This window comes from Chiloscyllium plagiosum, unplaced genomic scaffold (genome assembly GCF_037043375.1).
Source record: "Chiloscyllium plagiosum isolate Xiang-an unplaced genomic scaffold, Cpla_swu_hap1 HiC_scaffold_21, whole genome shotgun sequence".
Taxonomy (NCBI): domain Eukaryota; kingdom Metazoa; phylum Chordata; class Chondrichthyes; order Orectolobiformes; family Hemiscylliidae; genus Chiloscyllium; species Chiloscyllium plagiosum.
This window is the reverse complement of record NW_028270159.1, coordinates 8,220,438-8,239,747: the sequence shown is the minus strand read 5'-3', so window position 1 is coordinate 8,239,747 and position 19,310 is coordinate 8,220,438. Positions and strand designations below refer to the sequence as shown.

Here is a 19,310-nt window from a genome sequence, read left to right as displayed (position 1 = left end):
ATCACACAGTGTCAGTGTATCAATCACACAGTGTCAGTGTATCAATAACACAGTGTCAGTGTATCAACAACAGCGTCAGTGTATCAATAACACTGTCAGTGTATCAATCACACAGCGTCAGTGTATCAATCACACAGTGTCAGTGTATCAATAACACAGCGTCAGTGTATCAATAACACAGTGTCAGTGTATCAATCACACAGTGTCAGTGTATCAATCACACAGCGTCAGTGTATCAATAACACAGTGTCAGTGTATCAATAACACAGTGTCAGTGTATCAATCACACAGTGTCAGTGTATCAATCACACAGTGTCAGTGTATCAATAACACAGTGTCAGTGTATCAATAACACTGTCAGTGTATCAATCACACAGTGTCAGTGTATCAATCACACAGTGTCAGTGTATCAATAACACAGCGTCAGTGTATCAATCACACAGTGTCAGTGTATCAATCACACAGTGTCAGTGTATCAATCACACAGCGTCAGTGTATCAATAACACAGTGTCAGTGTATCAATAACACAGCGTCAGTGTATCAATAACACAGTGTCAGTGTATCAATCACACAGCGTCAGTGTATCAATAACACAGCGTCAGTGTATCAATCACACAGCGTCAGTGTATCAATCACACAGCGTCAGTGTATCAATAACACAGTGTCAGTGTATCAATAACACAGTGTCAGTGTATCAATCACACAGTGTCAGTGTATCAATCACACAGCGTCAGTGTATCAATAACACAGTGTCAGTGTATCAATAACACAGCGTCAGTGTATCAATAACACAGTGTCAGTGTATCAATCACACAGTGTCAGTGTATCAATCACACAGTGTCAGTGTATCAATCACACAGCGTCAGTGTATCAATAACACAGTGTCAGTGTATCAATAACACAGCGTCAGTGTATCAATAACACAGTGTCAGTGTATCAATAACACAGTGTCAGTGTATCAATAACACAGCGTCAGTGTATCAATCACACAGTGTCAGTGTATCAATCACACAGTGTCAGTGTATCAATCACACAGTGTCAGTGTATCAATCACACAGTGTCAGTGTATCAATCACACAGTGTCAGTGTATCAATAACACAGTGTCAGTGTATCAATCACACAGCAAGATCCCATAAACAGCAATTCAATAATGACCATGGGACTTCTTTTCTGCATGGTGTTGATTTGTGGAGAAATGTCAACCACTGAAGAGGGACAATTCCCTGGGTCTTCCACACAAACCCGTCCTCGATATTTCCCAACCAGACAAGGCCACAGTTACAGGTATGGCCAACACTGAAACTGCCCTGACCCATTGCTCCTTCATTGATGTGTCCGCCTGGTTTTTCACACTGCAGACCCGACGGGGCGTGTACCCAGAACCTCTCGATTCAGGGGCTACAGCTGCTGACAGTGACCATCGCGGGGTAACGGGAGTTCTCTGCAACTTACTTTTGAAAGATTCCAGATTTTCTGCCAAGTTTTCTTCATCCTTGTACTTCTCATCTTCGAGAAATTCCTGAAGGTACCAAACGCGAAATGATAAAGCATTAGGTGGTCGATTTACACCGTCAATGATACATCCCTCCCAGATCGTCTCAACGCCTTCCGTGCCCACTCTGAGCAGAGTTTCGGCAGAGAGGTAACACCTATTCCAACAAGTCCTGGCAAACCTATCCCAACAGTCACTGCATCAGAGGTCAGATCAGTTTTCCTTCATGTGAATCCAAGGAAAGCAATGGGACCAGATGGAATAACAGCCGTGCACTCAGAGCATGCACAGATCAACTGGCAGAGGTCCCTGCCTGTTTCAAGAGGCCAACATCATCCCTGTGCCTAAGAAGGCTCATGCTGCATGTCTCAATGACTACTGCCCAGTGGGCCTAACTTCGGTGGGCATGAAGTGCTTTGAAAGGCTGGTCATGGCATTAATCAACTCCAGCCTCCCCACTACACTTGGCCCACTCCAATTTGCCTATCGGACCAACAGATCTACGTCCGATGCTATGTCAGTTGCCCTTCACTCCTCCCTAGAACATCTTGACACCAAGAACAGCTACGTAAGAATCCTACTCATTGACTACAGTTTGGCCTTCAACACTATTATCTCCTCGAGACTGATTACTAAACTTAGTGATCTTGGACTAAGCCCCACTCTCTGCAACTGGATCCTCAGTTTCCTGACCCACAAGCCACAATCAGTGAAGACTGGGGACAATATTTCATCCTCACGAACACTCAACACTGGACCCTCCCAGGGGTGCGTACTCAGCCCCCTACTGTACTCACTGTATACCCATGACTGCGTCACCAAATACCAGACTAATGCCATTTATAAGTTCACTGATGACACCACCATAGTCAGTCAAATCCCAGATGGTGACGAAACAGACTACAGACGGGAGGTGGAAGACCTGGAAAAACAGTGCACTGAGAACATCTTAGCTCTCAATGCTGGCAAAACCAAGGAACTCATTACTGACTTTTGGCGGGATGCTACTCATGCCCCCCTACACATTAACAGCACAGAGGTGGAACGAATGGAGAGTGTCAAGCTCCTGGGGGTGGTCATCCACAACAAGCTTTCTTGAACGCTTCATGTGGACGCACTGGTTACAAAGACCCAAGAATGTCTCCTCTTCCTCAGGCAGTTGAGGAAATTTGGCATGATGGTGCCAAATTTTATAGATGTATCATCAAGAGCATTCTGCCTGGATGTATCACTACCTGGTATGGCAACTGTACCATTCAAGATCGGAGATGGTTACAGAGAGTGGTGAACTCGGCCCGGACAATCACAAAGGCCAACCTCCCATCTATAGAATCCATCTGCCAGGCCCGTTATCAAGGAAAGGCCGCCAGCATTCTCAAAGATCCATCCCACCCTGACAATGATTTTCTACAACCTCTACCATCGGGGAGAAGGTACCGAAGCCTGAACACACACACCAGCTGGTTTCAAAACAGTTTCTACCCTCCTGTTGTTAGAATACTGAATGGACTCAAAAACTCTTAACATTTGCCTGTACCTGTTTTGTTTTTGCCGCTGTTTACCTATTATTTACTTAACTCTGTGATCTGCCTGTATTGCTCGCAATACACTCGATACATGTGACAATAAATTCAATTCAATTCAATCCACAGGCCACCAATCCCACCTCCCCACGATCTCCATTCCCCACCCAGAGTCCAGCTCATTTCAAACCTGAAGAGAGTGAACTAAACTCACTTTGTAGGGTCAGTATTTGCAACAATCTTCACAGGTGATGTGCAACAAGTTGGGAAATGGGGCGAAACACAGGAAGGATGTTCCTGATGAGCAGGGAGTCCAGATCCAGGGGGTCGCAGTTTAAGGATACGGGGTGGGACATTTAGGATGGACACGAGGAAAAATCTCTTCACCCAGAGAGGGGGGGGGGGCTGTGGAAAGTGGTTGAGGCCAGAACATTGAATGTTTTCCAATCGGATGAACTATAAGCAGAGGCTGGAAAAACTCGGGTTGTTTCCTCTGGAGCAGTGGAGGCTGAGGGGAGACTTGATTGAAGTCGATAAAATTGAGATGAACAGATAGCGTTGATGGTCAGAACCTTTTCCCCCAGAGTTGAAATGTCTAATCTTAGGGAGCATGCATTTTTGGTGGAAGAGGAAAGTTCGATGGAGATGTGAGGGGTAGGTGTTTTACACAGAGAGTGATAGGAGTGTGGAACACACTGCCAGCGCTGGTGGAGGTGGATATGATAGGGGTGTTTAAGGGGCTTTTGGATAAGCACATGGATATGGAAGGAATAGAGGGATAAGGACCAAGTGTGGGCAGAAGGTATTTAGTTTAATGTGGCACAACACCATGAGCAGAAGGGCCTGTGTTGTTACTGTTCTGTGTCCTAAGGAGCTGGTTATAGTTCTTAGAGGGGTAAAAGGGGTTCACAGATCCAATTGACTTTGGACTCACCCCAGAACATCTGCAGTTAGCTCAGTCTGTAAGTGTAGCATTTGATACCACTGAGCAATTCAACTTCACATCACAGAGTCAATTTTAAAATGACATCCCATTCCCAGCACGGGAAGTGGGACTTACAGCTCCACAGGGTCCCCAGAAATTCCTCCCAACCTTCTTCAGCTCACCCCAGGAAATCATCCGTTGACCTGTGCTCCCTACATGTGCCCATCCATGGTAAAGACCATATCTTTATCCTTTATTGCCCTATATTTTTGATTATGGACTAGAATGGGAAAATAACTTGAATCTTGCAGCTTGTTCCAGGTCGGTGACTGGCAAAGGCGAGAGAAGTCAGAGCTTGACAGTAATTCAGGGGGAGAACCCCAACAGCATCATACAGGGCGACACGGTGGCTCAGTGGTTAGCACTGCTGCCTCACAGCGCCAGGGACCCAGGTTCGATTCCAGCCTCGGGCGACTGTCTGTGTGGAGTTTGCAGATTCGCCCCGTGTCTGGGTGTGTTAGGTATGCAGGTTAGGGTGGTTTGGCCATGGGAGATTGCCCACGGTCTTAGGTGCATTAGTCAGAGGGAAATGGGTCTGGCTGAGTTACTCTTCAGAGGGTCGGTGTGGATTTGTTGGGCCAAAGGGCCTGTTTCCACACTGTAGGGAAACTAATCTAATCTGAACCCCATCCAGAGCCAGAATGCTCAATGCTCCACCTGGGCCTGGCTAACATCATCAGATTGGGTGGAGCAGCTAAAGCAGTCTCCAACATTAACTCTTTCAGAACCAATGCCCTTTACAATAGGGCTGGAGGTTTGGACACACCGACCTGACCAAACGACACGGTGGGATCCATGGCTGGGATAGGAGACTGAACACAGCAGGACAATGGGCTGAATGGTCTTCTTGGCTGTAACATTCGACAATTTAATGAAACGATTTGAGCTAATTATGCAAATGGGCTCAACGTTTTGGTAAATGAAGATGTTCTCGCGGTGCCATGTAAATTGGGAAGATCAGATGGACAGAGCTGTGGGAGTTCCTGAGGCTGAGCTCAGCAGCGTTCCTATCTCTGCACCCAGGGGGTAGGGGGTGCAGACAGTCTCAATGTTAGCTTTCTACAAACACAACATGATTTTTCTGAAAAGCTTTGAACAAAGGAAGCTATCCCCTCCACTGGAGAAAGATCATTAATCTGGTCCCATCCTGACTCCTCACCCTGTCCCTGGTAATTTGCTTTGCCTCTAAGCCCAGTTGGGACAGGAGCCTCCAGTGCACTCAGGCGGCCTCTAAACTCAGTTGGGACAGCAGTATCCCTCTCCCTCCTGATACTGCCTGCCTTGCTGTGTCCCTCTCCCTCCTGATACTGCCTGCCTTGCTGTGTTCCCCTCCCTCCTGATGCTGCCTGCCTTGCTGTGTCCCTCTCCCTCCTGATGCTGCCTGCCTTGCTGTGTTCCCCTCCCTCCTGATGCTGCCTGCCTTGCTGTGTTCCCCTCCCTCCTGATGCTGCCTGCCTTGCTGTGTTCCCCTCCCTCCTGATGCTGCCTGCCTTGCTGTGTCCCTCTCCCTCCTGATGCTGCCTGCCTTGCTGTGTTCCCCTCCCTCCTGATGCTGCCTGCCTTGCTGTGTCCCTCTCCCTCCTGATACTGCCTGCCTTGCTGTGTCCCTCTCCCTCCTGATACTGCCTGCCTTGCTGTGTCCCTCTCCCTCCTGATACTGCCTGCCTTGCTGTGTTCCCCTCCCTCCTGATGCTGCCTGCCTTGCTGTGTCCCTCTCCCTCCTGATGCTGCCTGCCTTGCTGTGTCCCTCTCCCTCCTGATGCTGCCTGCCTTGCTGTGTCCCTCTCCCTCCTGATACTGCCTGCCTTGCTGTGTTCCCCTCCCTCCTGATACTGCCTGCCTTGCTGTGTTCCTCTCCCTCCTGATGCTGCCTGCCTTGCTGTGTTCCCCTCCCTCCTGATGCTGCCTGCCTTGCTGTGTCCCTCTCCCTCCTGATGCTGCCTGCCTTGCTGTGTCCCTCTCCCTCCTGATGCTGCCTGCCTTGCTGTGTTCCCCTCCCTCCTGATGCTGCCTGCCTTGCTGTGTTCCCCTCCCTCCTGATGCTGCCTGCCTTGCTGTGTTCCCCTCCCTCCTGATGCTGCCTGCCTTGCTGTGTTTCCTCCCTCCTGTTGCTGCCTGCCTTGCTGTGTTCCCTCTCCCTCCTGATGCTGCCTGCCTTGCTGTGTCCCTCTCCCTCCTGATGCTGCCTGCCTTGCTGTGTCCCTCTCCCTCCTGATGCTGCCTGCCTTGCTGTGTCCCTCTCCCTCCTGATGCTGCCTGCCTTGCTGTGTCCCTCTCCCTCCTGATACGGCCTGCCTTGCTGTGTTCCCCTCCCTCCTCATGCTGCCTGCCTTGCTGTGTTCCCCTCCCTCCTCATGCTGCCTGCCTTGCTGTGTTCCTCTCCATCCTGATGCTGCCTGCCTTGCTGTGTTCCCCTCCCTCCTCATGCTGCCTGCCTTGCTGTGTTCCTCTCCATCCTGATGCTGCCTGCCTTGCTGTGTTCCCCTCCCTCCTGATGCTGCCTGCCTTGCTGTGTTCCCCTCCCTCCTCATGCTGCCTGCCTTGCTGTGTTCCCCTCCCTCCTCATGCTGCCTGCCTTGCTGTGTTCCCCTCCCTCCTGATGCTGCCTGCCTTGCTGTGTTCCCTCTCCCTCCTGATGCTGCCTGCCTTGCTGTGTTCCCCTCCCTCCTGATACTGCCTGCCTTGCTGTGTCCCTCTCCCTCCTGATACTGCCTGCCTTGCTGTGTTCCTCTCCCTCCTGATGCTGCCTGCCTTGCTGTGTCCCTCTCCATCCTGATGCTGCCTGCCTTGCTGTGTTCCCCTCCCTCCTGATACTGCCTGCCTTGCTGTGTCCCTCTCCCTCCTGATACTGCCTGCCTTGCTGTGTTCCTCTCCCTCCTGATACTGCCTGCCTTGCTGTGTCCCTCTCCCTCCTGATACTGCCTGCCTTGCTGTGTTCCCCTCCCTCCTGATACTGCCTGCCTTGCTGTGTCCCTCTCCCTCCTGATGCTGCCTGCCTTGCTGTGTTCCCCTCCCTCCTGATACTGCCTGCCTTGCTGTGTCCCTCTCCCTCCTGATACTGCCTGCCTTGCTGTGTTCCTCTCCCTCCTGATGCTGCCTGCCTTGCTGTGTTCCCCTCCCTCCTGATGCTGCCTGCCTTGCTGTGTCCCTCTCCCTCCTGATACTGCCTGCCTTGCTGTGTTCCTCTCCCTCCTGATACTGCCTGCCTTGCTGTGTCCCTCTCCCTCCTGATACTGCCTGCCTTGCTGTGTTCCTCTCCCTCCTGATGCTGCCTGCCTTGCTGTGTTCCCCTCCCTCCTGATGCTGCCTGCCTTGCTGTGTTCCCTCTCCCTCCTGATGCTGCCTGCCTTGCTGTGTTCCCCTCCCTCCTCATGCTGCCTGCCTTGCTGTGTTCCCTCCCTCCTGATGTTGCCTGCCTTGCTGTGTTCCTCTCCCTCCTGATACTGCCTGCCTTGCTGTGACCCTCTCCCTCCTGATACTGCCTGCCTTGCTGTGTTCCTCTCCCTCCTGATGCTGCCTGCCTTGCTGTGTTCCTCTCCCTCCTGATGCTGCCTGCCTTGCTGTATCCCTCTCCCTCCTGATGCTGCCTGCCTTGCTGTGTTCCCTCCCTCCTGATGCTGCCTGCCTTGCTGTGTTCCCTCCCTCCTGATACTGCCTGCCTTGCTGTGTTCCTCTCCCTCCTGATGCTGCCTGCCTTGCTGTGGCCCTCTCCCTCCTGATGCTGCCTGCCTTGCTGTGTTCCCTCCCTCCTGATGCTGCCTGCTTTGCTGTGTTCCCTCCCTCCTGATACTGCCTGCCTTGCTGTGTTCCTCTCCCTCCTGATACTGCCTGCCTTGCTGTGTCCCTCTCCCTCCTGATGCTGCCTGCCTTGCTGTGTCCCTCTCCCTCCTGATACTGCCGGCCTTGCTGTGTTCCCCTCCCTCCTGATGCTGCCTGCCTTGCTGTGTTCCCCTCCCTCCTGATGCTGCCTGCCTTGCTGTGTCCCTCTCCCTCCTGATGCTGCCTGCCTTGCTGTGTCCCTCTCCCTCCTGATGCTGCCTGCCTTGCTGTGTTCCTCTCCCTCCTGATACTGCCTGCTTTGCTGTGTCCCTCTCCCTCCTGATGCTGCCTGCCTTGCTGTGTTCCTCTCCCTCCTGATACTGCCTGCCTTACTGTGTCCCTCTCCCTCCTGATACTGCCTGCCTTGCTGTGTTCCCCTCCCTCCTCATGCTGCCTGCCTTGCTGTGTTCCCCTCCCTCCTCATGCTGCCTGCCTTGCTGTGTTCCTCTCCCTCTGGATACTGCCTGCCTTGCTGTGTTCCCCTCCCTCCTCATGCTGCCTGCCTTGCTGTGTTCCCCTCCCTCCTGATGCTGCCTGCCTTGCTGTGTTCCCCTCCCTCCTGATGCTGCCTGCCTTGCTGTGTTCCTCTCCCTCTGGATACTGCCTGCCTTGCTGTGTTCCCCTCCCTCCTCATGCTGCCTGCCTTGCTGTGTCCTTCTCCCTCCTGATGCTGCCTGCCTTGCTGTGTCCCTCTCCCTCCTGATGCTGCCTGCCTTGCTGTGTTCCTCTCCCTCTGGATACTGCCTGCCTTGCTGTGTTCCCCTCCCTCCTCATGCTGCCTGCCTTGCTGTGTTCCTCTCCCTCCTGATACTGCCTGCCTTGCTGTGTTCCCCTCCCTCCTGATGCTGCCTGCCTTGCTGTGTTCCCCTCCCTCCTGATGCTGCCTGCCTTGCTGTGTTCCTCTCCGTCCTGATACTGCCTGCCTTGCTGTGTTCCTCTCCGTCCTGATACTGCCTGCCTTGCTGTGTTCCTCTCCCTCCTGATGCTGCCTGCCTTGCTGTGTCCCTCTCCCTCCTGATGCTGCCTGCCTTGCTGTGTCCCTCTCCCTCCTGATGCTGCCTGCCTTGCTGTGTTCCCCTCCCTCCTCATGCTGCCTGCCTTGCTGTGTTCCTCTCCGTCCTGATACTGCCTGCCTTGCTGTGTCCCTCTCCCTCCTGATGCTGCCTGCCTTGCTGTATCCCTCTCCCTCCTGATGCTGCCTGCCTTGCTGTGTCCCTCTCCCTCCTGATGCTGCCTGCCTTGCTGTGTCCCTCTCCCTCCTGATACTGCCTGCCTTGCTGTATCCCTCTCCCTCCTGATGCTGCCTGCCTTGCTGTGTCCCTCTCCCTCCTGATGCTGCCTGCCTTGCTGTGTCCCTCTCCCTCCTGATGCGGCCTGCCTTGCTGTGTTCCCTCCCTCCTGATGCTGCCTGCCTTGCTGTGTTTCTCTCCCTCCTGATGTTGCCTGCCTTGCTGTGTCCTTCTCCCTCCTGATGCTGCCTGCCTTGCTGTGTTCCCTCCGTCCTGATGCTGCCTGCCTTGCTGTGTCCCTCTCCCTCCTGATGCTGCCTGCCTTGCTGTGTCCCTCTCCTCCTGATGCTGCCTGCCTTGCTGTGTTCCCTTCCCTCCTGATACTGCCTGCCTTGCTGTGTCCCTCTCCCTCCTGATGCTGCCTGCCTTGCTGTCTCCCTCTCCCTCCTGATGCTGCCTGCCTTGCTGTGTTCCCTTCCCTCCTGATGCTGCCTGCGTTGCTGTGTCCCTCTCCCTCCTGATGCTGCCTGCCTTGCTGTGTCCTTCTCCCTCCTGATGCTGCCTGCCTTGCTGTGTCCTTCTCCCTCCTGGCTGCCTGCCTTGCTGTGTCCTTCTCCCTCCTGATGCTGCCTGCCTTGCTGTGTCCCTCTCCCTCCTGGCTGCCTGCCTTGCTGTGTCCTTCTCCCTCCTGATGCTGCCTGCCTTGCTGTGTTCCCTCCGTCCTGATGCTGCCTGCCTTGCTGTGTCCCTCTCCCTCCTGATGCTGCCTGCCTTGCTGTGTTCCTCTCCCTCCTGATGCTGCCTGCCTTGCTGTGTTCCTCCAGCCTCCTGGGCAAATGTGAGGACTGCTGATGCTGGAAATCAGAGCCTAGATTAGTGTGGTGCTGGAAAAGCACAGCCGGTCAGGCAGCATCCAAGGAGCAGGAAAATTGACGTTTCGGGCAAAAGCCTTTCACCATCCTTGGATGCTGCCTGACCTGCTGTGCTTTTCCAGCACCACTCTTATCTCTTCCAGCCTGTCTGCTATGTTATTTAAGCGAGTCAATATCCATTTACCCCTTTCAGATCCATGCCCTTTGCTATGCTTACCAATGAAGAATCTAATGGATGACACCTTCACTCAACAGACCCCACGTCACCAGTGAACGATGAGGCGAGTCTAAAGCAACATCTATCCCACACTCACCATCAGTAGACACACCTTCTATGGTTAGTATCACAAGGTGTTGCGCTGAGTGCAAACCAAATTCTTTTTGCTTATCGTTTCACACGATGAGGACTTTATTGCCCCGTTGTTAATTGCCCTGAAGGTAGTGGGAAGAAGCTGCCAGAAGGAACAGCCAATATATTTCCAACTCAAGATGGTGGTGAGTGGTTCAGAGGGGGACCTGCAGGGGGGCAGTTTTGGATTACAGCAGCTCCAAGATGACAACACAGATTAACGTTTCTGAAAGTACCTCATTGGCTGGGAAGTGATTTTCGCCAACTGGAGGTGGCAAAAGGCACGATAGAAATTCAAATCTTAAATTTCCATTCCTCCCTCGAATGTAAATGTTACTACCCGGTAAATGGAGCTTACACTTTAAATGCGGAATAAATAATCATTAAGGTGACAATATTCCTTCATTGTCCCCCCCCCGTCCCCTCCTTCCCTGTTCCTGTTCGGTGTACCCTCTCTCACCTTCCACTGAAAGGACAGTGCTGATGGAGTCAGCAAAAGAGAGAATCATTTGCATTGGTCAGAAAGCACACTTCCTCACACTGAAGGTCCACTCTTCCTCAGCTTTTGGATTCTTCAATCACAAAAGGCCAGGGAGAACGTCAGCTCCTGCTGTAGATATTTTCTAATTAATCTGTTCAGAGACATTAACACCCACACTTCTGGGGCAAGTGGAACTTGAACCTGGGCCTCCTATTCCGGAGGTAGGGACACTACCGCTGCACCATTCCACTCCCTGCTGCATGCCCCACAGCAATGTTCGGATTGGCCCGGTTTGGAATGAAGCCATTGGCAGATCCTTCTCCATCCCCATGCCACTCACAGTCCAACCAATCAGCACCCTCTTACAGAGTCATAGAGATGTACAGCACAGAAACAGACCCTTCGGTCCAACCCGTCCGTGCTGACCAGATATCCTAACCTAATCTACTCCCATTTGCCAGCAATTACCCCATATCCCTCCAAAGCCTTCCTATTCATACACCCATCCAAATGCCTCTTAAATGTTGCAATTGTACCAGCCTCCACCACATCCTCTGGCAGTTCATTCCATACATGTCGCACCTTCTGCGTGAAAAATTTGCCCCTTTGGTCTCTTTTATATCTTTCCCCTCTCACCCTAAACCTATGCCCTCTCGTTCTGGACTCCCCCACCCCAGGGAAAAGACCTTGTCTATTTATCCTATCCATGCCCCTCATAATTTTGTAAACCTCTATAAGGTCACCCCTCAGCCTCCGACGCTCCAGGGAAAACAGCCCCAGTCTGTTCAGCCTCTCCCTGTAGCTCAAATCCTCCAACCCTGGCAACATCCTTGTAAATCTTTTCTGAACCCTTTCAAGTTTCACAACATCCTCCCAATAGGAAGGAGACCAGAATTGCACGCAATATTCCAAAAGTGGCCTAACCAATGTCCTGTACAGCCGCAACATGACCTCCCAACTCCTGTACTCAATATTCTGACCAATAAAAGTAAGCGTTTGGAATGTAAATTGTCATTCCTTTTCTGGGTTTGGTTTTCCTGGTTTTCACCCAATGAGTGTCATGTTCAGGGCCATTTGTCTCTTTAGCAATGTTTATGAGTCTCAGAGTTCAAGTTATAAAGCATTTAGCAAAAGGCTCTGGAAGGGTCAAGCAACAAAATAACACAGGGATGTAAAGGGTTAACCTCAGACAGGCAGACAGCACTGAGACAGCCCCCAACTTTAATCCAAACCCCTTCACTGACCAATAGTGGGGGTCAGTGTCAGTGAGAGCTGGGCATCAGCCCAGGATCAGATTCCCCCAGGAACCCAAACTGACCTGGTGAAGGAGTCAGACTGAGACAAAACATTCATCCACGTTCAGACTGGACACAGCCAGAGAACACCAGTGTCAAGAATCAGCTCTGCTGTTGTTTATGGAGAGTGAGGGAGGAAGGGGGTGGAGAGAGGGGAAGAGGGGGCTGGAGAGAGCGGGGAGGAGGGGGCTGGAGAGAGCGGGGAGGAGGGGGCTGGAGAGAGCGGGGAGGAGGGGGCTGGAGAGAGGGGGAGGAAGGGGTGGAGAGAGGGGGAGGAGGGGCCTGGAGAGAGAGGGGGCAGAGAGATGGGGAGGAGGGGCTGAAAAGAGGGGGAGGAGGGGCCTGGAGAGAGGGGGAGGAAGGGCCTGGAGAGAGGGGGAGGAGGGGCCTGGAGAGAGGGGGCTGGAGAGAGGGAGAGGGAGAGGGGGAGGAGGGACGTGGAGAGAGAGGGGGAGGAGGGGCCTGGAGAGAGGGGGTGGAGAGAGGGGGAGGAGGGGCTGGAGAGAGGGGGAGGAGGGGCTGGAGAGAGGGGGTGGAGGGGCTGGAGAGAGGGGGAGGAGGGGCTGGAGAGAGGGGAGGAGGGGCTGGAGAGAGGGGGAGGAGGGGGCTGGAGAGAGGGGGAGGAGGGGCTGGAGAGAGGGGGAGAGGGGCTGGAGAGAGGGGAGGAGGGGCTGGAGAGAGGGGGAGGAGGGGCTGGAGAGAGGGGAGGAGGGGCTGGAGAGAGGGGAGGAGGGGCTGGAGAGAGGGGGAGGAGGGGGCTGGAGAGAGGGGGAGGAGGGGCTGGAGAGAGGGGGAGAGGGGCTGGAGAGAGGGGAGGAGGGGCTGGAGAGAGGGGGAGGAGGGGCTGGAGAGAGGGGGAGAGGGGCTGGAGAGAGGGGAGGAGGGGTATGGAGAGAGGGGGAGGAGGGGCTAGAGAGAGGGGGAGGAGGGGGTGGAGTGAGGGGGTGGAGTGAGTGGGAGGAGGGGGTGGAGAGAGGGGGAGGAGGGGTAGGAGGGGGTGGAGTGAGGGGGAGAAGGGGTGGAGTGAGGAGGGGAAGGGGTGGCGTGAGGGGGAGAAGGGGTGGTGTGAGGGGGGGGAGGAGGGGTCTGGAGAGAGGGGGAGGAGGGGGTGGAGGGAGGGAGGGAAAGGAGGGGTGGAGTGAGGGGGAGAAGGGGGTGGAGTGTGGGGGAGGACAGGGCTGGAGAGAGGGGGAGGAAGGGGTGGAGGGAGGGGGATGAGGGAGGGTGGAGGGAGAGGGATGAGGGAGGGTGGAGGGAGGTGGAGAAGGGGGGGTGGAGTGAGGGGGAGAAGGGGCTGGAGAGAGGGGGAGAGGGGGGTGGAGTGAGGGGGTGAAGGGGGTGGATTGTGGGGGAGGACGGGGCTGTAGTGAGGGGGAGGAGGGGGTGGAGTCAGGGGGAGAAGGGGCTGGAGAGATGGGGAGGAGGGGGTGGAGTGAGGGGGAGGAGGGGCTGGAGAGAGGTGGAGGAGGGGGTGGAGTGAGGGGGAGAAAGGGGTGGAGTGAGGGGGAAGGGCCTGGAGAGAGGGGGAGAAGGGATGGAGAGAGGGGGAGGAGGGGGTGGAGAGAGTGGGAGACGTGGGTGCAGTGAGGGGGAGAAGGGGGTGGAGAGAGGGGGAAAAGGGGCTGGAAGGAGGGGGAAAAGGGGCTGGAAGGAGGGGGAGAAGGGGGTGGAGGGAGAGGGAGAAGAGGGGGCGGAGGGAGGAGGAGGAGGAGAAGGGGCTGGAGAGAGTGGGAGAAGGGATGGAGGGAGGGGGAGAAGGGGGTGGAGGGAGGGGGAGAAGGGGGTGGAGGGAGGGGGAGAAGGGGGTGGAGGGAGGGGGAGAAGGGGATGGAGAAAGGGGCTGTAGGGTGGGGGAGAAGGGGGTGGAGGGAGGGGGAGGAGAGGCTGGAGAGAGGGGGAGGGGGGTCGAGCGAGGCGGAGAAGGGGCTGGAGAGGGGGGGAGAATGAGGTGGAGTGAGGGGGAGAAGGGGTGGTGTGAGGGGGAGGAGGGGTCTGGAGAGAGGGGGAGGATGGGTCTGGAGAGAGGGGAAGGAGTGGGTGGAGGGAGGAGGAGAAGGGGGTGGAGGGAAGGGGAGAAGGGGGTGGAGGGAAGGGGATGGAGGGAGGGGGAGAAGGGAGTGGAGTGAGGGAGAGGAGGGGATGGAGAGAGGGGGAGAAGGGGGTGGAGGCAGGGGGAGAAGGGGGTGGAGGGAAGGGGAGAAGGGGGTAGTGGGAAGGGGAGAAGGGGATGGAGGGAAGGGGAGAAGGGGGTGGAGTGAGGGGGAGGAGGGGATGGAGAGAGGGGGAGAAGGGATGGAGGGAGGGGGAGAAGGGGTGGAGGGAGGGGGAGAAGGGGTGGAGTGAGGGGGAGGAGGGGATGGAGAGAGGGGGAGGAGGGGATGGAGAGAGGGGGAGAAGGGATGGAGGGAGGGGGAAGGGGCTGGAGAGAGGGGGAGGAGGGGTGGAGGGAGAGGGAGAAGGGGGTGGAGGGAGAGGGAGGAGGGGTGGAGAGAGAGGGAGAAGGGGGTGGAGTGAGGGGGAGAAGGGGGTGGAGAGAGGGAGAGGAAGGGGCTGGAGAAAGGGGCTGGAGTGAGGGGGAGAAGGGGGTGGAGGGAGGGGGAGGTGGGGCTGGAGAGAGGGGGAGAATGAGGTGGAGTGAGGGGGAGAAGGGGTGGTGTGAGGGGGAGGAGGGGTCTGGAGAGAGGGGGAGAATGAGGTGGAGTGAGGGGGAGAAGGGGTGGTGTGAGGGGGAGGAGGGGTCTGGAGAGAGGGGGAGAATGAGGTGGAGTGAGGGGGAGAAGGGGTGGTGTGAGTGGGAGGAGGGGTCTGGAGATAGGGGGAGAATGAGGTGGAGTGAGGGGGAGAAGGGGGTGGAGGGAGGGGGAGATGGGGGAGAAGGGGGTGAAGGGAGGGGGAAATGGGGGTGGAGGGAGGGGGAGATGGGGGTGGAGGGAGGAGGAGGAGGAGGAGAAGGGGTGGAGGGAAGGGGAGAAGAGGATGGAGGGAGGGGGAAAAGGGGTGAAGGGAAGGGGGTGGAGGGAGGCGGAGGAGGGGATGGAGAGAGGGGGAGAAGGGGGTGGAGGGAGGGGGTAGGGGCTTGAGAGGGGGGAGGAGGGGTGGAGGGAGAGGGAGAAGGGGGTGGAGGGAGAGGGTGAAGGGGGTGGAGAGAGGGGTGGAGGGAGGGGGAGGAGGGGGTGAAGAGGGAGAGAAGGGGCTGGTTGGAGGGAGTGACGGGAGTAGTGTTGGGGTAAGGGGGTGGTGTCGGGGGTGGGGTACAGGTGAGGTGCGGGCAGGTTTCCCCCCCCCCCTTACCCGGTTGATGGTGAGGAGTCGCTCCTCTTGTTGTGTTTTCATTAACACGGACCGCTTCCCCCCTGGGGGCAGAGAGAGGGGGGGGTTAGACCGAGGGGAGGGGTACATACACAGCCCGATCCCAAACCCTGGGGGAGGGGGTAAATACACAGCCCGGTCCCAAACCCTGGGGGAGGGGGGTAAATACACAGCCTGGTCCCAATCCCTGGGGGAGGGGGGTAAATACACAGCCCCATCCCAAACCCTGGGGGTGGGGGGTAAATACACAGCCCCATCCCAAACCCTGGGGGAGGGGGGTAAATACACAGCCCAATCCCAAACCCTAGGGGAGGTGGGAGGGGTAAATACACAGCCTGATCCCAAACCCTGGGAGAGGGGGTAAATACACAGCCCGGTCCCAAACCCTGGGGGAGGGGGGTAAATACACAGCCTGGTCCCAATCCCTGGGGGAGGGGGTAAATACACAGCCTGATCCCAAACCCTGGGAGAGGGGGTAAATACACAGCCCGATCCCAAACCCTGGGGGAGGGGGTAAATACACAGCCTGATCCCAAACCCTGGGGGAGGGGGGTAAATACACAGCCTGATCCCAAACCCTGGGGGAGGGGGGTACATACACAGCCCGATCCCAAACCCTGGGAGAGGGGGGTAAATACACAGCCTGATCCCAAACCCTGGGAGAGGGGGTAAATACACAGCCCGATCTCAAACCCTAGGGGAGGGGGTAAATACACAGCCTGATCCCAAACCCTAGGGGAGGTGGGAGGGGTAAATACACAGCCTGATCCCAAACCCTGGGAGAGGGGGTAAATACACAGCCCGATCCCAAACCCTGGGGGAGGGGGTAAATACACAGCCTGATCCCAAACCCTGGGGGAGGGGGGTAAATACACAGCCTGATCCCAAACCCTGGGGGAGGGGGGTACATACACAGCCCGATCCCAAACCCTGGGAGAGGGGGGTAAATACACAGCCTGATCCCAAACCCTGGGAGAGGGGGTAAATACACAGCCCGATCCCAAACCCTGGGGGAGGGGGTAAATACACAGCCCGATCCCAAACCCTGGGGGAGGGGGTAAATACACAGCCCAATCCCAATCCCTGGGGAAGGGGGGTAAATACACAGCCCAATCCCAAACCCTAGGGGAGGGGGGTAAATACACAGCCCGATCACAAACCCTGGGGGAGGGGGGTAAATACACAGCCTGATCCCAAACCCTGGGGGAGGGGGGTAAATACACAGCCTGATCCCAAACCCTGGGGGAGGGGGGTAAATACACAACCCGATCCCAAACCCTGGGGGAGGGGGGTAAATACACAGCCTGATCCCAAACCCTGGGGAAGGGGGGTAAATACACAGCCCAATCCCAAACCCTAGGGGAGGGGGGTAAATACACAGCCCAATCCCAAACCTTGGGAGAGGGGGGTAAATACACAGCCCGATCCCAAACCCTGGGGGAGGGGGGTAAATACACAGCCCAATCCCAAACCCTAGGGGAGGTGGGAGGGGTAAATACACAGCCCGATCCCAAACCCTGGGAGAGGGGGGTAAATACACAGCCTGATCCCAAACCCTGGGAGAGGGGGATAAATACACAGCCCAATCCCAAACCCTGGGGGAGGGGGGTAAAAACACAGTTCGATCCCAAACCCTGGGTGGGGGGTAAATACACAGCCCAATCCCAAACCCTGGGGGTGGGGGGTAAATACACAGCCCAATCCCAAACCCTGGGGATGGGGGGTAAATACACAGCCCGATCCCAAACCCTGGGGATGGGGGGTAAATACACAGCCCGATCTCAAATCCTGGGGATGGGGGGTAAATACACAGCCCGATCCTAAACACTGGGGGTGGGGGGTAAATACACAACCCGATCTCAAATCCTGGGGGGGGGGTAAATACACAGCCCGATCCCAAATCCGGGGGGAGAGGGGTAAATACACAGTCCGATCCCAAATCCGGGGGGAGGGGGGGTAAATACGCAGTCCGATCCCAAACCCTGGGGGAGGGGGTAAATACACAGTCCGATCCCAAACCCTTGGGGAGGGGGTAAATACACAGTCCGATCCCAAACCCTTGGGGAGGGGGTAAATACACAGTCCGATCCCAAACCCTGGGGGAGGGGGGTAAATACACAGCCCGATCCCAAACCCTGGGTGAGGGGGGTAAATACACAGCCCGATCCCAAACCCTGGGGTGGGCGGTAAATACACAGTCCGATCCCAAACCCTGGGGGAGGGGGGTAAATACACAGCCTGAACCCAAACCCTGTGGGAGGGGGGTAAATACACAGCCCGATCCCAAACCCTGGGGGAGGGGGGTAAATACACAGCCCGATCCCAAACCCTGGGGTGGGCGGTAAATACACAGTCCGATCCCAAACCCTGGGGGAGGGGGGTAAATACACAGCCTTATCCCAAACCCTGGGGGAGGGGGGTAAATACACAGCCTGATCCCAAACCCTGGGGGAGGGGGGTAAATACACAGCTCAATCCCAAACCCTGGGGGAGGGGGGTAAATACACAGCCCAATCCCAAACCCTGGGGGAGGGGGTAAATACACAGCCTGATCCCAAACCCTGGGGGAGGGGGGTAAATACACAGCCTGATCCCAAACCCTGGGGGAGGGGGGTAAATACACAGTCCGATCCCAAACCCTGGGGGAGGGGGGTAAATACACAGCCTGATCCCAAACCCTGGGGGAGGGGGGTAAATACACAGCCTGATCCCAAACCCTGGGGGAGGGGGGTAAATACACAGCCTGATCCCAAACCCTGGGGTGGGCGGTAAATACACAGCCTGATCCCAAACCCTGGGGGAGGGGGGTAAATACACAGTCCGATCCCAAACCCTGGGGGAGGGGGGTAAATACACAGCCTGATCCCAAACCCTGGGGGAGGGGGGTAAATACACAGCCTGATCCCAAACCCTGGGGGAGGGGGGTAAATACACAGCCTGATCCCAAACCCTGGGGGAGGGGGGTAAATACACAGCCTGATCCCAAACCCTGGGGGAGGGGGGTAAATACACAGCCTGATCCCAAACCCTGGGGGAGGGGGGTAAATACACAGCCCAATCCCAAACCCTGGGGGAGGGGGGTAAATACACAGCCCGATCCCAAACCCTGGGGGAGGGGGGTAAATACACAGCCCAATCCCAAACCCTGGGAGAGGGGGGTAAATACACAGCCCGATCCCAAACCCTGGGGGAGGGGGGTAAATACACAGCCCAATCCCAAACCCTGGGGGAGGGGGGTAAATACACAGCCTGATCCCAAACCCTGGGGGAGGGGGGTAAATACACAGCCTGATCCCAAACCCTGGGGGAGGGGGGTAAATACACAGCCTGATCCCAAACCCTGGGGGAGGGGGGTAAATACACAGCCTGATCCCAAACCCTGGGGGAGGGGGGTAAATACACAGCCCAATCCCAAACCCTGGGGGAGGGGGGTAAATACACAGTCCGATCCCAAACCCTGGGGGAGGGGGGTAAATACACAGCCTGATCCCAAACCCTGGGGTGGGCGGTAAATACACAGTCCGATCCCAAACCCTGGGGGGTGTGGGGAGGGGTGAAGGCCACTCACCCTGAGCCTGCTGTCCCGAAGGCATGGTCAGTGTCTCCGGCTCCGGCTCCGGGATCGCTCCGAGCTGCCGCTCCCCAAACTGGGGCAAGGCTCCGGAACACTGTCGCCCGCTGCTGGGGGCGAGAGGAACTGCAGCTAAGACCGGCCTGGACCCAGAGGCCATTCCGCCCATCGCCCCGAATTGCTAGCCCGTCCAACCCCGTCGTTACTCCCATATCCTCTCTTCCACCCCCCCCCCCCCCCCATTCCATGCTCCAACATCCATCACTATCCAACTAACTCCAGCCCCAATCCCAACAAAATCCCAAATCCAAAATCAATCCCAATCCCAACACAAATCTCAGTCCTCCATCCCAGCTTCAGAAACCCCAAACCCAGTGGCATCC

The 19,310-nt window shown here is 56.3% G+C and overlaps 1 protein-coding gene across 1 annotated transcript in view; it reads right to left on the bottom strand.

Annotated features, from left to right (window-relative positions):
• The window catches only part of LOC122564977 (allograft inflammatory factor 1-like), a 113,766-nt gene extending 94,670 nt beyond the window's left edge, over positions 1 to 19,096 (bottom strand). The window contains exons 1-3 of the mRNA XM_087998678.1: positions 18,925 to 19,096; positions 15,339 to 15,400; positions 1,455 to 1,521 (exon numbers count right to left, since the gene is read on the bottom strand). Coding sequence (XP_087854804.1) covers positions 1,455 to 1,521; positions 15,339 to 15,400; positions 18,925 to 19,096 — 301 coding nt within the window. The remainder of the gene's footprint in view (positions 1 to 1,454; positions 1,522 to 15,338; positions 15,401 to 18,924) is intronic.
• Between the last annotated feature and the right edge of the window lie 214 nt (positions 19,097 to 19,310).